This window comes from Talpa occidentalis, unplaced genomic scaffold (assembly GCF_014898055.3).
Source record: "Talpa occidentalis isolate TD23 unplaced genomic scaffold, MPIMG_talOcc4v2.1 talOcc4.11, whole genome shotgun sequence".
Taxonomy (NCBI): domain Eukaryota; kingdom Metazoa; phylum Chordata; class Mammalia; order Eulipotyphla; family Talpidae; genus Talpa; species Talpa occidentalis.
In genome coordinates, this window is record NW_023601104.1 from 12,244,950 (window position 1) to 12,263,206 (window position 18,257).

General features: G+C 35.9%; 1 protein-coding gene and 1 long non-coding RNA gene across 2 annotated transcripts in view; both read right to left on the reverse strand.

Moving 5' to 3' along the window:
• Positions 1–18,257, reverse strand: part of TTBK2 (tau tubulin kinase 2) — a 140,236-nt gene that overhangs the window by 77,304 nt on the left and 44,675 nt on the right. Inside the window, exon 4 of the mRNA XM_037502317.2 lies at positions 2,293–2,366. Within this exon, the coding sequence (XP_037358214.1) occupies positions 2,293–2,366 (74 nt within the window). The remainder of the gene's footprint in view (positions 1–2,292; positions 2,367–18,257) is intronic.
• Positions 13,867–17,595, reverse strand: LOC129146784 (uncharacterized). Its single transcript, XR_008553994.1, has 3 exons — positions 17,485–17,595; positions 15,344–15,455; positions 13,867–14,359 (listed from the first exon to the last, which is right to left on the reverse strand). It is a non-coding gene; the product is annotated as an uncharacterized LOC129146784 (long non-coding RNA).

Genomic DNA, 18,257 nt, shown 5'->3' on the forward strand with positions numbered 1-18,257 from the left:
CTTCCCACACATCAGGCCTGTACCCCAGTTCTTGTATAAAAATAAATCTTAAAAAGGGGGGGGGCTCAAGAGATATAGCCACCAAATGCAATGTATGAACCTAATTTTAAACAAGATTCAAGAAAACCAAGTAAAAAAATAAAAAAGAGGTATGTATGATCAAGGAAACCTGAATCAAATTCATATTTGATGATATTCAGTAATTATAATTGTTAATGTGGCTATAAAGGGGGAAAAAAGTCATCAGCTTTTAGAAATATAGATAGGTAAAATATGTCTAGGATTTGCTTTCAAACAAAGTGGGGAGGGACAGGAAAAGAGTAACTGGCCTAACTTCTCCCTTCTTGCTCTGTTCTTGTTTATCTTTTCTTGCAGAAGTTGTTCACCCTTGCTCTGCTTATCTTTCCTTGCAGACGAAAACACAGAAAACCAGGGGAGACTGAGTGAGAAGCAGAAGGGGTTAAGCACGCTCCCATTAACACAGCAAATATAAAAAAAGCATATCCACCAGATACCAGGACAGATCTGGAGAACACCAAACTTGGGGGTTGGCGGAGGAATGGTATGTGAATGCATTTCCTGGAAACTCCCAACTCTTTCTCTGAAATACTGCTGACACACATCCACTAGTCTCTTTCCCTCTTTAGTATCATCTCTACCCCACGCCCATACAAGCCCCTACCTAATTTTCCATTCTTTGGCCAATGAACCTGGCCTTGTTTAAGTGTTGAATGGGTAAAAGAAATGATCTGGTCAGTAACAGAAGCAGAATACATATGGAACAAGATTGGTCACACATTGCATAGGTGTTCATTATATTTTTTCTGCTTCCATGTATGTTCAACATTTCCCATAATAATAAAAAGTTAAAAAAAAATATGGCAGCTCTAATGTTAAGCACTTGAATATCTGTACTGGTTATAGGATTAAAAATATTTTTTGCCCTTCCCTAAGTGATATACTTATCACAAAACAGCACCCTCTGGCTATACTAAGGATGTTCATGTAAAACCTTAAAGGTGATAGGTCATTAAATGAGACTTATAGGAGTTCTGCCAGCAGAACATAGGAAAGAAATGAGTACAACTGTTTGAAGATAATTTTTGGGTTTTGTCTTTTTTGGTTTTGTTCTGAATCCAGTAAGTAAAAATCCATTGTAATGGTAAATAGCTAGATTTTTTCCAACAGAAATAGGATTATTCCTTAAATTTTTTTTTAAGTAGGTTTTTTTTTGTTTGTTTTTTATGTGTAGAAGAACTGGGGTGTACGCCAGAGATGCAGGGAGTGAGAAGATTCACCAGAGACAGAGTGGGGAGCAGAACAGGTGAATTCACTGAAATACACTGCTAAGGGGAGCAGCAGGCAAGACAGAAATGGTCTGCTGAGCTATATGGGGGTTATCCCCCTGGCAGGGGACTGGACTCAGGCATTAACAGTGATAGCACTGAGACTTAATCCCTAGGCCACCAGAGAGGCCCTATTCCTTAAATTTCTTTCTTTTTTTTTTTAAAGATTTATTTATTTATTTATACAAGGACTGGGCACAGTCAGAAGTGCGGGAGGGTGAGAGAATTCACCAGAACCAGAGCGGGGAGCAGAACAGACAGACTTATGAAGTACACTGCTGAGGGGAGCAGCGGGCGGCAGGAGAGGTCTGCACACCATGTGGGACCCTCGCCCAGTGGCCGGGGATCGAACTGGCACTGCAGAGGCTGCGGGCAGCTATGCAACCCAGAGCTCAACCACTGCGCCACCGGGTAGGCCCTATTCCTTAAATTTCTTAAAGCAGATACATATAACTGAATTGCCATGAGGAAAAGAATCAAGTTAGGAGTTTTTAAAGAAATCAGAAACACCAGTGAGAAGCAAGATATAAGTATTACAGAGGAATCTCCATAAAAGAAGGACGTTTCAGGTTCCCTGCCCCACTTAGTTGAAGGGCAGAGCTTAGTGGTGAGGTGAAACTATAGAACACATGGAAGGAGACACAGGAAGGGAGACATGTGAGGGAGGGCATGCTTACTTCTTGGCTTTGTACTTGCAGCAGACACTTAGGGAATGTGGAAGAGACATGTGCAGTCAAAGCACATAGACATACTTGAAAAGAGACACATGGATGAGAAAACACATGGGGAAGCTGACAATGGGAAACTTTATCTTGATTTTTACTTTGATCAAAATACCTAATTACAGTCATTTGAATAAAAATAACATTTTAGGTTTCATCTAAGCTACTGTAAGTACTTTGATCAAAACTAAAAAATGTTAAGATACACTTTCAAAGTAACCTACCTGCAACTGCATGACCACATAGTTGAATCGATCATTCCTTCCACAGCCAATAAATCTACAAACATGGTCTTTCCCTAGATAAAAAGAAAACAATGGAAAAGGTTATACTATGGATTCTCTTGTAAAGTATTAGCAACTTTTGTAGGATTAAATATAAATAGCCTGTCTTAAGAACCTTAAAGATAGAAGATCTGCATTATTCAATTTTCTACCTACCTCACCCCAGACCCTGCACTGTTCCTTGTGTAGTCAAATAAATATTTATTGAATGAGTAGACAAAGAGAATAAATGAATTGTAACTTACGTCAGAAGGCAAAAAGTAAGAGGTCACTTCACATCAACCAGACATTATACATATGCAAGTACGGAAGAGTAATAAATAAGGACTATTTTAAGAGTATAAACCCTGAATTTTAACTATAGCCTTCCATTCACTATTATATGACTTTGGGTAGTTACTTAATCTTTCTGGGCCTCAATGATTTGTATTAGGTCAGTGCTTTTTCAACCTGAGTTTCAAGCATGAAATCCAAGGAAAAGCTGGCTAGAATGCAGAGATGCAAAAGGGGAACAGATAAGATCCTTCGAAGCCTTTATTTAAAAGAAGCAAAGATCCTAAGAATGAACCAAACCTGGTGGATTCCAGGGCCAAGAGGGATTTAGGCTAGAGCAAAGTAAATGAAGGGATAGAAAGCAGGAGATGGTGCTACAGATGTAGGCATGCACCAGATCCTAAAGAGTCTTGGACTCCATAAGAAGGAATCTAAACCACATGTGTAAGTTAATGTTTTCCAACCTAGATTACAAAATCATCTGGGAAACTTTTTAAAGATTCCTAAACTATTTTGATGCAGACTCTGTAGGGGAAGAAGAGGATATGAGTTTTCCAAAAGTTCTTTAAATGATCCGAAAGCAGACAGGCCATGGGCTGATAATTTGAAAATTACTGGTGGAGAGTTAATAAACAGCTAAAATATTTTTAAGATATGGAAAAACACACATAGAACACTGAATTTTAGAACATCACAGTGGTGACAATGAGGATAGACTACAGAGGTCAATTCTGGCAGCAGAAAGGACACTCTACAGACAGTTAAAATATCCCAAGATAAGAAAATAAGGGTTTGAATTTGAAATAGTAAAGACAGAAAAAAATAGGATCAGAGAGATACTAAAGATGTAGCTTTTTATTAAAAATTGGTACAATTACGGCCTCCCTGCTGGGGCAAGGTTTAAGTCTCAGTCACTGCCCTGGCCAGGGAGCTAACCCACATGGCACAGCAGACCGCTCCTGTCTCGCCTGCTGCTCCCCTCAGCAGTGTATTTCAGTCAATCTGCCTGTTCTGTTCCCCACTCTGTCCCTGGTGAGTTCTCTTACCCCCCAACACCTCTGGCCTATACATACCCCAGTTCTTGGATGCATAAATAAATCTTTTTTGAAAAATTGCTACAATTATATGAAAAGTTGTACCAAAATAAAAGAATATATGGGTTGTATAATTTTTTTTAAAGATTTATTTATTCATTCATTTATTTATTTATTTATACAAGCACTGGGTACAGTCAGAAGCGCGGGGAGGGTGAGAGAATTCACCAGAGCCAGAGCAGAGAGCAGAACAAGCAGAAGGATCAAAGTACACTGCTGAGGGGAGCAGTGGGCGGCAGGAGAGGTCTGCGAGCCATGTGGGAGCCTCCCAGTGGCTGGGGATCGAGGCTGCAGGCAGCTTCGCAACCCAGCGCTCAACCTCTGCGCCACCAGGGAGGCCCGGGTTGTATAGATTTTAAGGGATATCAGAAAGTTGAGTGTGAAGACAATCAGCTAAATTCAGTAGACAATTGTAATGACAGGCCTAGTACTGAGACGAAAAAGCTGAGTTACAGAAATACACTGGGGAACCACTAGCTCATGTAAGGTAGATGGAACCATAAACATTGATGGAAGATTGCCAAGGAAAAGAATAAGGAACAAAAGAAACCTAAGACTAGAATTTGAAAAAATGAAACATTTAAAGCATGAGCAAAAATAAGAGAGCCCATGAAGGAAACAGAGGACTAGAGTGAGAGGCAGACAGATAATGTAAGAAAGGTACATCACAGAAACTGGAGAGCATTTTAAGGTGGAGAAGGCCAGTGACAAAAGACACAGACAGGCTGAGAAATGTTTATTAAAGAAAAAATTAGGATGTGACTTTGGAAGGGGGCAAAGAAACCCTGTCATAGAACATGACAATAAATGCAAAAACTTGCCTGTAAAGTGAGAAAGAGTGACAGACCAAAATGCAGACGAGCAAGATTTGGTAGACTTATGAGAAATATATTGCAACATTAAAAAAAGAATTTGTCCACTGACTGAATTAAAATGTAAAGACAGTCCAGACTTACTTTAGTTAATAAATCCATAACTTTTATATTTGGGTTATCACATTGTTCTCTCATTTCTGTGAGAGAAAGGGGTTCTAACTAGTAAGAATAGGTGCAATGGAAACAGTAACAATGTGAATGAAGAATGCATGTTTCTCACTTTGCATATTTTACATGTTTGCAAAACTATGTTATCTAGTAAATTGTACTAGGAATTAAAGTATGGAATAATGGTTAATTAGTAACTTACTCTTCTCAGTTTCATAGAAACAATAAAAAGTCATTAAAAAGGATTTCCTCTTACTACCCATTCTTCGAGTCTACCTTCCTATTCCCCCGCACCTCTGGCCTGCACCCCAGTTATTGTATGCATAAATAAATAAATCTTAAAAAAAATCTTTATGATAAGTTATACCAAAATACTATTTATTTCTTGACACTAAAACTACATTACTTAAAAATAATAACAACACAAATCATACCATAGACCTTTATTGGAGAACCAATACACAAAGTCAGCAGGAAATGTTCTAGGATTTACCAATATCTCTTCATTGCTTTAGATAAGAGTTTAACAACTTCTTATACCTTATTTTGTGGTAAGTTTACTACTGCTCTTGTATTTTAAATATATAGTATACAATTAATGAAACTACTTAATAAAGTTATTCAATAAATATGTACAAATTTTTGGAAGAATGGAGAAAATTACAATTTAAATAGAACAGCAAGTATTCACAACTAGGAGTAGTTATTAAAGTAACTTTTAAATTACTAGTAGTAACAGAGATCACTCCATGAGTACAGGGACTGTATCTATTTTGCTCTGGTACCTAGCACAATATCTGACCAATAGTAACACAATCAGCATTTGTGATAAACAAATTAATAGAAATTATAACAGCTAATAAAACAAGCTTAAGATGAAAGCACATTGTGCCAAGCATTATATTAAGTACTTCTGATGCGTTCAGCCATCCCATCTTAATAACATAAATATTTTTCAGATGTGGAAATGGAGGCTTAGTAAGGCTAAGCACTTTGTCCAAGATCCCAGTTAGAAGATGATGGAGGAATTTGATTCCCAAACCAATGCTCTTAATCATTATGTTAGAAATAACTGAAACAGATTTTTAGTCAAGTAACAATAAAACTAAAAAGGAAATAAAGACTGTGACAAAACACAGACAGGAAGACCTATTATATGCCAACTACTAAACTAGATACTAGGAATACAAGATAAATCAAGTAAGATTCATGCTGTCGAGGAGTTCATAGTCTAGATATTTGAACAAAAAAATGTAATACAACATGATAATCTCAGTATTAATAAACAAATTGATATGGACACTACACAGATTTGAACTTTTTGTTTATGAGACTTTACATTAGAGTTAATTCACTAGATTTTAAATGTATAAGATGAGAAGAACATTCCAAGAGAAGAACCATAAAGTATGAAGGATCCAAGCATAAATGAAAGATGATTTCCAGAACTGATAAGCTAGAGGACCATGTAAGGGTTAAAAGGTGGGCTTAAGTGGGAAGCATACTGAGACAAGAAAAGAAGGCTAAAGTCCTATATGCCAAATAGAGAAATTCAGATTTGACTTATTATTAAATGGTGGGGGACAGGAAGAGTTCAAAGGTTTTCGAGCATGAAAGTCACATGATCTGGCTGTGTTTTGAAAAGAAAACTAAAGTCCATTATACCTCTAAATCTTTCCATTTCAACATGAAGGAAAAGTTCATGTGCCAGAAACATGAGTTTAATACCTATTTTTCAAATACAGAGAAACCAAATAAAGGGCCAGATAAAGCCAAATTTAAAAAGCTAACCCTTGAAAGCTGACTATAGCACTGAAGAATAGGTGGGGGGAGAGGGCGAGAACAAAGTGTGGAGGGAGCACAATGGACTATGGTAGTGGACTACCAGTGCTTTGGTGGTAGGCGCACTACAGTAATAACACTATTAGGTTGTTATATTGTAAAACCTATATTCACAAAATAAGAAACATCGAAACATCGATATAAACCAACACCTCATTACAAAAAATTAAAAAGTAACTAAGTCACTTTTCTGCTTACCAGCTTCTTTACTTAATCTTTACAAGCCACATGAGGAATAACATAAGCACTTACAGCAAGAATTGTTGCACAGGTGAAATCAACTAAGTAAGGTATGTCTAATACTTAATATACTTCCTGGTACATAGTAAGTGCTCAATATATGTTCCCTATTATTAATATCACTGAAGTGTAGTGATTGGGAGCACTACTTTTGTAATCAGAGAAAGCTAAGCTAAACTCCTGACTCCTCTTTTACTATTTTTGTGACAAATTCTTTAACCTCTCTTGGGCTCAATTTTCTAACTATAAAATGAGGGGAATTTGTGGTAAGAATTAAATCAAGTAATATTTTTTTAAAACACACTCTGACAATAATAACAAATACAGAAAGTATGATAAATACAAAGAGGCCTATTGTCCCACTTTATTACCTATGTTATTGGGACATGAAGAAGTTCCCATTTTTCTATTCTTACCAATACTTGGCATTGTCAGACTTCTATCTTTGCCAATTTGCTAGGTATAAAATGATGCTTTGCAATAATGGGCATTTCTCTAGTTATTAGTGAGGTTGGGCATTTTTTCAGCTATTTGTTGATTACTTAGGTTTTCATTTTTAAGAATTGCCCATCCCCTCTCTGTCCATTCCTGTCACTGACTACATTGGCTAGGATATCATTATCTCACTAATCATTGAATTAAAATCCTTTGCACCAAGAGCTGATGAGACTCAACAACAACAAAGAAAATAATCCAGTCAAAAAATGGGCAGAAGAGCTAAAAAGAAACTTCTCTGAAGAGGAAATGCAAATGGCCAACAGGCATATGAAAAAATGTTCAACATCACTTGTAATCAGGGAAATGCAAATCAAAACTACCATGAGATACCATCTTACACCAGTGAGAATGGCACATATTAAAAAAACTAGCAACAACAAATGTTGGCGAGGGTGTGGAGAAAAAGGAACTCTTCTGCACTGTTGGTGGGAGTGCAAACTGGTCCAACCACTATGGAGAGCTGTGTGGAGATTTCTGGACCTACTAAATATAGAGCTTCCATATGATCCAGCAATTCCACTCCTAGGTATTTACCCAAAGGACACAGAAACATCAATTCCAAAGAACACCTGCACCCCTATGTTTATAGCAGCACTATTTACAATAGCTAAGCTTTGGAAACAGCCCAAATGCCCAAAAATAGATGACTGGATCAAGAAGATGTGGTACATATACACCATGGAATATTACTCAGCATTCAAAAAAGATAAACACATGCCATTTGCAGCAACATGGATGGCGCTGGAAGGGATCATGCTCAGCGAAATAAGCCAGAAAGAAAAAGAAAAATACCGGATGGTCTCACTCATAGCAGGAATCTAGAAAACTTAAATAAGGGACCAGGAAAATGAATAACTATAAGAAAGTGAAAATCAAAATCAACAAAAATCTATGAACCAGAGACACTTTGGGGGGGTGGGTGGAGGGAGGGGAGGGATTGGGTCAAAATGGGGGGGTTGAAATTGTATGGGGAATATAAAAATAAAATTTATTATAAAAAAAAAGATATTCTGTAAAAACAAAATCAATTGCCTAAAGAAAATGCAGCCCAAGAAGAGCTAAAGAGACATTTCTCCAAAGAGGAAATGCAAATGGCCAACAGAAATATGAAAAAAAAAAAAATCCTTTGCACCTATGTTCTCAAAAAATTTAAGGCTATTACTGGCTCCCTGACGCTCTATCTTTCCTCTCCATATTCCTGGTGCCACATCACTCTCATTCTAAAGATCCAAGCCCACCTTATTCTCTCCCTTAGGCACATCAAGAAAATTTATGGACCTCTATCAGCCACAATACTCTGTTATCTTCCATTTATGCTTGCTGTTAGGCTGGACCTGACCTAATTCCTTGATTCTGATAGTTATCAGAATTTTCTGCCTGGTTCCCTCTTGTTCCCCTCTTGGTGTTCCAAAGGAACTTTTTTATATTTCTCTTTTTAAATGCTTTATACAACTTTCTTATAACATCATTCTGCAATGTCATTATTCATTCTTTCTGTATTAGTCTGACTTGATTGTAAGCCTCCAAGATCCCTTGTAGTCAGCATAGTTATTCAAATCTATCAAGTATCTAAGAAGGAAGGAAGAGGACAGGAAAATAAGGGTTGATAAACAATCCAGTACTCTGGATTTTTAGGGCTAAGACCATTTGCCCTATCTCCACTCCACTCTCCTCTTCCTACCCCCAATAGGCCAAAAGTACACCTGGGAATGACAGGCATAGGCTTGCCTTGTCCTGTGCTTCACCTCTTAGAAACATCCTTCTGCACTCCCCTGACTTTGATTACTCTAGTGGACTACTACCACCTATTACCTATCGACCAGGTTCACCTAGCATACCCTCCATCTTCCATTTTGTCAAATCTAATTGTACTTCCCTGGAATAGACCAAACCTGTCTCATGTAAGAACCCACAGATTATTCACAGGATAATCTTAAAATACTAATTTCATGTTATTTGCATATTCAAGAAACAACAGATGGTAATGCCTAGAGAAACAAGAGTAAAATGGGGAACCTGGAATTTGAGGTTGGTTCTACATTGTCTATCAGACTTCATTTCCTTCAATTCCTTAACATGAATAATAATATTCTCTATATACTATATTCTCATGATATACACTAATGAGAAATGTCTTTTTTATCCTCCCTCTCAAATATTCTACTTTGTGTTCACATTACCTTCCTCAATCTTAGCTCCTCAAATCAAACACAACTCTTAAGTATCTAAATATCCCTGTAGAAGGTAATAATGCCAACTAATACTTAGGATTAAATTTTCAGATATTATCAAGCCAGTTACCTAGCAAAGTCCTTGATAAACAAGACGATTAAAATAAGAGTTCTGTGTAAGAGCAAAAAAGTAAGGAATACAAATGGAACTAGAGAAGAAGGTCAGTAACGGGGTACCTGTTCACTAGGAGTCAGAGTCCATCAATCACAAGTAAATATAATGGAAATGTATTGGCATACCAATTTTAACTTTGTTTTGTCTCTCATGTGTAAAAAAATTGACAAAGGAATCCTAAATTTTACCAGGTCTTTACCAGCCACTCAAAATACTACCACCAAGGTTTTTTCTTGCTCTCCTAGATCTTAACTACCCTAGCAGTCAACAGAGAATTCATGTGGTCTGTCACCAAGCTCCTAGCTGAAAACAAAGTAATCCGTGGTATGTCTACTCAAAAAAGACTAGTCTTTGGATATAAAAATAGCATCTATTCTGGTCTGTACCCCAGTTCTTGTATAAATAAATAAATCTTTAAAAAAAAAAAAACAGGGCCTCCCCGGTGGCACAGCGGGTTGAATGATGCACTGTCAAGCTGTTCGCAGCCTCTGCAGCGCAGGTTCAATTCCTGGCCATCCAGGGAGATACCCACATTGCGCAGAAGACCTCTCCTCCTCTCCTGCCTATCCAGCTGCTTCCCTCAGCAGTGTCTTCAGTCTGTCTGCCTGTTCTGCTCCCTTCTCTGTCTCTGGTGAATTCTCTCACCCTCCCACACCTCTGACTGTACCCCTGTTCTTTTATTCATTAAATTAAATTCATAAAACAAATTTTGGTCAAGTATAAATATATTAATCTTAAAAAAACCCACAATGAAATAATATGCAATTATATGCAAATTATATGCAAATTATATGGCAAGCAGCACCCTGCCAGTTAAATACAGATTTTAACTGTGATATGAAAAGATTAAAGCAAGTGTTATTTGCAAACATCTTCTAACTGCCCAAAGTCTTTTTGTAAAGGAACAGACATGCTATACTCTAAATGGTATAACCTAACAAATCTCTTTGTTTTTACAGTGTCATTTGGTCAGCTACTATTCTTGCTTTCAATTCAAGAGCCTAAAAAATATGACTGTGGGGTGGTATTGTAGTAGGTCTGTATTACAGCATTATATATTAGTAAGAGTAACAATGCCATAGAAATGTAATTTTTACATGGCTTGTTGATCAAATAAAACAATGAAAAGGGAGTATCACTCATTTTCCTTTTTAAATAAATGAGCCATCTGCTAATAAAATTTAAAGTACCAAAACCACTAATAGGAATGAGCTGGAATTCATAAAACAAATTTTGGTCAAGTATAAATTAGCAAATATTGGGATTCTGCAAAGTTGGATGACTGAACTGCTAAGGATACAACAAAACAAGTTTTACCTTTCTTACCTAAATACTCTGTAAAGTTACTCATTCCCACCAAAATAAACAAAACAAAACACACCATTTAATAACAGCAACTCATGAAATATCTAAGACATGGGAAGTGAAAAAACAAAAGGTTTAGTTTCTGTCCTCATAAAATTTACAGTCTTATTGGAAAAAAATGGACTTATTATAAAATACTAATTAATATGGATAGTGTAAAATAAATCTATAGGTTATGAGAACAAAGAACAGATTACACAGGAATAGATTTATTGGATTAGAATGCATCACAGAGCTTGGAGCTTGACTGAGTTAACATGTTATTAATACCAAATGAAGAGATGTCCTCTAAAACAAGTCCCTGGGGGGAAATAATTTAGGCAGTAACAAAGGAACAAAGACTCATCATTTCTCACAAAGATGCCCATCTAACAATTCCTTAGGTTCTAGTAAGCTCATCAGGACGAAAATTCACTGGCAGAAGAAAATTTCCAAACTTTTCACAGCCAATTTCATCACTTTAACAAGACTCTCTGCCCTCTTTCAGTGGCCAACTGAAAACTACCAGGATTTTGTGGATAAAATGAACACAATTTCACCTTCTACTTTTAAAAGGTACTTATCTTTTACAAAAGCATAGGACCAAATATATGTAAACATAGGAGAAAAGAGGTTAAAAAGTAGAGATCACTCTGAAAGGTCCAATATCTGCATCACAGGAGGTCCAGAATAGAAGACAGAGAAAACACAAGGGTTGAAACCACCATCAAGAAAAGTTCCCAAGAAAAACCTTCAAATCATGCATTTCAATAAAGGACAGAACCTGATATACTAGAGGAAAACACACCCATACTAAGGTATATCATCATGAAATTGCTCAATATTAGGGGCAAAGAAAAACTTACAAGTTGCCAAAGTAACAAGAATTATAATAGAATTATAATTCTCAACTGCTACAGTGAAAATTTCAAGGCAAATTAGTTAAACAAAATCGTCAATTCAGAATTCTGTACCCAATTAGGCCATAATTTACATGTGAAGGTAGGATAAAAAATAACAAAAGTTTCAGATACCCAAGATAGGTCTCAAAAATATTATTTCCATGCACCCTTTATTCAGTAAGCTAAGTGAGGGGTGTTTCACTAAAATGAGAATAAACAAAAAAGAGATTCGATAAAGCATATGACATAAAAGAGAAGCAAAGAGAATCCCTGGGAAGATTATGAGAGTTGTGAATATAGAGTAATCTATATTACTCGCTATATGATAGTTGTGAGTCTAGAGAGTAGTCAGGCCTAACTGGGACAGAGTAAGAAGTTCCTATAGAGATTTCCCTAAGACAAAGAAATTAAAAGTAGTTGTGTGTGTTAGTAGTTCATTCTTCTTTATTACAGAATAGTGGTCCATCGTATGGATATACCACAGCTGATTTATCCAATCACTGTTTAAAGGACATGTTTTTGGCAACTAAGAGCAAAAAGTGATATAAATATCAAGTATCTGCTTTTGTATGAACATAAATTTTTATTTCTCCATGGTAAATGCTTAGGAATAGGATGGCTAGGTAATACCTATTCATATTCACATACAGTAGGTACATGTTCAATTTTTTTCCCAGAGAAATTGTATCATTCTGTGTCCCTACCAGCAATGTGTAAGAGTTCTAGTAGTTCCACATCCTTATCAGCACTTGGTATTGTCAACAGTTTAACATTTCAAAGGGATGGGCAGTGACAACTCTCCATCATTTTAATTTACATTCCCCTAATGGCTTTTCATGCACTGACTTGCCACTCCATATACTCTTTGACAACCTTTCGTTATTAATTGTATTGTTTTCTTACTGTTGAGTTTTCAGAGTTCTTTACATATTCTTTGCAGGTCACAGCAAAGTTTTCATTTTGATGAAACCCAATGTATCACCTTCTTTTATAAAGCTTGCTTTTGGTATCATGCTAACTGCCTTCATCCAGGTCAAAAAGATTTTTTCCCACTTTTTTTTTTGTGAAAGTTTTACAGCTTTATATTTTACATTTAGATTCATGTTAACTTTTAAATTAATTTTTAGGTAATGTGGGTGGTCTAGGTCAAGGTATTTTATCTATTATGGCTGGCCAACTGTTGGAACAACTGGATTAGCCAACATCACTTATTGAAAAGACAGTTCTTCCTCTACTAAGAGGACTTTATGATTTTGTAAAAAGTAGTGTAATATTGCTGTGGGTCTGCTTTTGGAGGTCTTATTCTATTCCACTGATCTCTATGTATATCCCCTTGCCAATTCCACAGTCTTATTATGGTAGTTTTGTACCTAGTTTTTGTTTTTTTTAATCATGTAGCTTAATTTTTCCAAAATTTATTTCTCTTTTTCAAAACTGTTTTGGCTATTCTAGGTCTTTGATTTGTCTATAGATCTTAGAATCAGCTTCCCTATAAACACAAACAGTGCTGACTGGTATTTGGTATTAATGTTAAATCTATAGGTCATTTTGGGAAGAATGAGAATCTTTACTATGGTGAATCTTAAAATTCATGACTATGTTCCTCCATTTATTTAAATCTTTGATTTTTTTTTTAAAGTCACAATATTATAGTTTTCAGCACAAAGATCTGTTACTTTTACACCTAAGTATTTCATTTTGGGAGCACTACTGTAAATGGTCATTTTAAAATTCAGTTTTCAACTGCTTACCCTAGTCTATTAAAATGATTGCTTTTGGGGCCTTCCTGGTGGCGCATAGGTTAATATCTCAGCGCTATCAAGTTATTGCTAGCCACTGCAGCATGAGTTTGATCCCCGGCCAGAAGAGCTAACCCATATGGTGCAGTAGACTTCTCCTGTCTCACCCGCTGCTCCCCTCAGCAGCGTATTTCAATCAATCCACCTGTTCTGCTTCCCACTCTGTCTCCAGTGAATCCTTTCACTCCCTGCATCTCTGGCCTATACCCCAGTTCTTGTATGCATAAATTTAAAAAATAAATCTTTAAAATAAATAAAAAATGATTGCTTTTTTGGGTTTCCTTGAATCTCTTGCTAAGTCATTTTAGGAATTTTTTTTTTGTGAATTCCTTGGGATTTTCTACATATACCATACCATCATGTCATATACAAATAGGAACAATTTTATTTCTTCCTCCAACCTATATATCATTATTTCTTCAAATATTTTTGCTGCATCACATTCGTTTTCTTCTCAATCTGTCTCTGATGACATAAATGTTTCACCTTGTGATATTGTGATACTATCTCTTAGATCCCTGAGACTCTGTGTATTTATTTATTATCTGTCAAGTCCACTCTGCTATTGAGCCCATCCAGTGAGTTTTTCGTTTCTATTGCTTTATTTCTCAGTTCTAAAATTTCCAGTTAGTTCTTCTTTATGTCTTCTATTTCTTTGTTGAGACTTCCTATCTTCCTGTTCATTCCTGGAACATGATCAAAAGAGCTGATTTAAAGTCTCTTTGAGATAATTTTAACATCTGTGTGATCTTGGCACTGGCCTCGGCATCTGTGTTCTCTATTTTCCCATGTGAATGAAAGTATTCTGGGTATTTTTTAAGGTAAGTGATTTTAGATTGTACTCTGGGCATTCTGGATATTATGTTAAGGGGCTGAGTCTTATTTTAAGTTCCTTGAGAATGTCAGTGTTTTAGCCAATAACTGAACCAGATGGGTTAACACTTCAAGCTCTGAGCAGTCTTCTGTGGGTTCTATTTCCAATTTTAATTCAGTTTGCAATGACTTTGCAGTCATACTGAATATGTTTCATAACTGCCCCTGCAGTTTTCAGTCTGGAACTTGGGGGTGGTCAATCTCATAATTCAGTTCTTGTTTATGTATGCTGTATAGGATGATCAGATTTATGCATACACAGCTCAGAAGTCCATAAGCAACTTTAAGCAGTTAATTCCCAAGCTCCTCACTGTACTGCTTTCAGCAGCCTAGGGTTCCCCTTTTCCAGCCTCTCAGAAGAAAGCCGAGGCTTCATTAACACCACTCTGCAGTATACTTCTCATGACTGAGCCCACAGCAGGGCCAAGCAACAGAAGAGCAGAGGGAGCAAAAAAGCAATGGGATTTGCCCCATTCTCTTGAAACCATAGCTCCTCCAATCTGAGAGGAAGGTTCCCCTCCCTCTGAGATTCAGACCTCCATGAGGCTAAGGCCTCATAGCCTCACTGAGGCTTGAGGCCTGGGGAACAAGAAAATGAAAAAGAAGAAGAAAAAAAGAGAAAGATGTAGGACTGCCACATTTTCTCTGAATATTAGGAGACCCCTTTCCTGTTCCTTGAGCCAGAACTAGAGGATGTTCCTGGTCCTTTTTCTGTCCATGTTAATGACCACTTTCAAGTTTCAGGTTACATTAAGTTCAGGCTGGGGCATACCGGAAGAAAAAAATGGTAAACTCACCGCCGCTTCAGTGGTACTTTGAATTCTGGTCTTCTTCCCCAATCTGCCTCCTACTATTTACTTTTCAGAGTCCTCAAATAGCCACTCCAAGCATTCTGTCCAGGTTTTATAGCTGCATTCAGTGGAAGAGACAGGGTGAAGTGTGCTTACTCCATTTATCTGGAACCAGAACCTGGACTATTGTTTTCATAACAACTTTGTAGAACTGACTGATTATTTAAACTATTTTTATAACTCTGATCATAAGAAATTAAAAATAAATCCTATAATAATCTTATTGAGGGAAAGGGAACAAGCAAGCTAGTGGGATCATTTTTTTAAGTATATATGTATATTTTAGATATTATATGCTTAGGAAAAAAGTGAAGTTCCTAATTGTATTTTGCTTTATTTGTTTAAATTTTTATTTACCTGTGGAATTTTATAAAAACTAGAATTGTTGTAAAGTTTTAAAAAGAAGAAAAAATAAAAGTTATCCCAAATTATGAAGACAGAGGAAGCAGACAACAGATGAGAGGGCATAAACTATTTAAGAAATTAAGTTCAGAATGACTCAACAGTTTCAAAGAAAGAGATCAGAGACGAACAGAGGGTCAATTCAAGGTCTTATATGCCATGTTAAGGTGGTGGACTTTATCTGAGAAAAAGGAAGCCCTGAAGCGTTTTGAGCAAAGGCTGGGGAGTGACATTATCCAGCTGTTATGTTTGAAGGATTATTCCTGTTGCAGAACATAAAATTGCAAGGAGCATGAATCTTACCATCTAAATCTAGGGGTCTCATCAAGTTGCAGAGTTGTTTAGAGAATGAGCCACACATTATTAGGGGAGTCAGGTAAGTAAGGGAAGGAGATTTTAAACACGCATACATACCCACATATATAATCATGGACTATATTAATATATATAGGTGTGGACAGATTATAACATTTATCACATATTTCCAGGAATAAAACACAAGAAACCAGTTAACCATGGTTAACTTTGGAGGAGGGTGAAGGGCTAAGAGAAAGCAAACATTTGTTTTTCATTTATTCTTTTGTTCGATTTTTAAATATTTTTCTATTAACATTTACATCTGTAAGAAGTGTTGTAAAAAAAGAAAAATGGAGTTCTTACACACAAACTACATTTAAAATAGATACAAGATATTAAAATAAGTACAGAGTCTAGCATTTAGTAACAGTGTTCTATCTAGCATATAGTAAACATTCACACACTGTTACAGATCTCCCCACAGATATTACAAATCATTTAAAGTAAGTTTATAACAACTTTCTAATTACATTATGCTACAATATATTGTACTCATTTACCATGGATTTTCAAGCACACAGAAATTTAAAAAAGATAAAGAGTAAGAATAAATGTTGAAGGTAGTTATAACTGCCATTTTCACAATGAAAGAAATGTTAGCATATTATTTTTAATTTCTTAAGAACCAAAAGGTCTAAAGGGAAAAAGTAAAAGATTCTTTACTTTCCTCTAATACCCAAATTAACCATTCCCTATGGCTTCTTGAGTTCTGTATTCCAGACTTTGTTTCTATATATGATATATGAAACATAAATTTATGTCCATTTGTGTTTAAAAAGACACTCATGCATATCTTTTATTCTTTCAAGAAAATGAATCTCTGTTCATTAAAATAATATAAATCTACTCTATTTCCTACGTGTCAATTTTCTAAACCCAAACAGAATGACTAGACAAATCCCCAAGTTGGCAGATAATGCTGTCTTCCAAGTATGAAATGTTAAAAAGACATATTCAACAGGTTAAATATTCAGAGATTTCCTAACACCCTTTGATGGAAGATACGAACCTTAACAAGGGCAAGAAAGAGTTACTTAAAGTGGAAAAATACACAGGTTGAAAACACAAAAAGGCAGAGGATAGGTGTATAAAAGGTTAGAGGATATAATGAGGAGTAAGGGTATCCCTAATCTCTTGGGTCCCAGAGTACTACTACTACGTTGTCACACAAGATCTTCTAACATCTTTTAACAGATAAGCATTAATGATGATAAGCAATGTCAGAGAAACTTTCATACACAATCTTCTACACTGGATAGATCAGTGGTCTAATCCAGAAACTACATATTTCTTATATTCTTATGACTGGGGTAAGGAAGTAATCATACTTTGCAGCAGTAGCTGGAGACTTCAAGGAGGGAAGGCAGAAGAGATGGAGTTGCTCTCCTGTAACAGTAACCCTTCTTCCCAACTCTCAGCTTGTGCTCTGCAGCCTACAAAGCAAAAATAAAATCCAGGACCAATATTTCAGGGTAAAAAAAAAAAGGCCCCTAAAATTAAAAAAAAAATTACTTCCTCTTTATAGGCTATGATAAAAATGTCATTTTCCCCTGCACTTATATGGGATAAGACAAGACCAATTATTTCAACTGAGAATAATAAAATTTCTTGGCTACCAAACTATAGTATTTACTCTATTGCTTCTTGATACTAATAGGATACTCACTTGCTTTTAGAGGATCACTACAAAAACTTTTAAATAATGAAATAATCCTTTAATTACCTTCTCATGTCTCATGTAAGGTAATATGTAAGAAGAAAAAACAAAGTTTTACTCAAGTTGATACTTTGAAAAAGCACAGGAAGAGATAGGATTTAACAAACACTGAACACAAAGTATTAGTGAGGAAACTGATCTACAGAATAATTTTAAAGAAAAACTTCTTATGCTTAAGTATATATTTATATGCCAACTGGTAGAAAAGTAAACAAAATAAAAACTTTTAACGATCCTAAGAAGACTTCCTTCGATAAAAAGACAAACAGTATGGATTACAGTAATATTATGATACTCTGAATTCCCAAGCCATTAAACTCAGCCATTAAGTCATTATATTCAAGCCAAAAAACACCTAAACCAAATATATGTCATTTTCTAGAA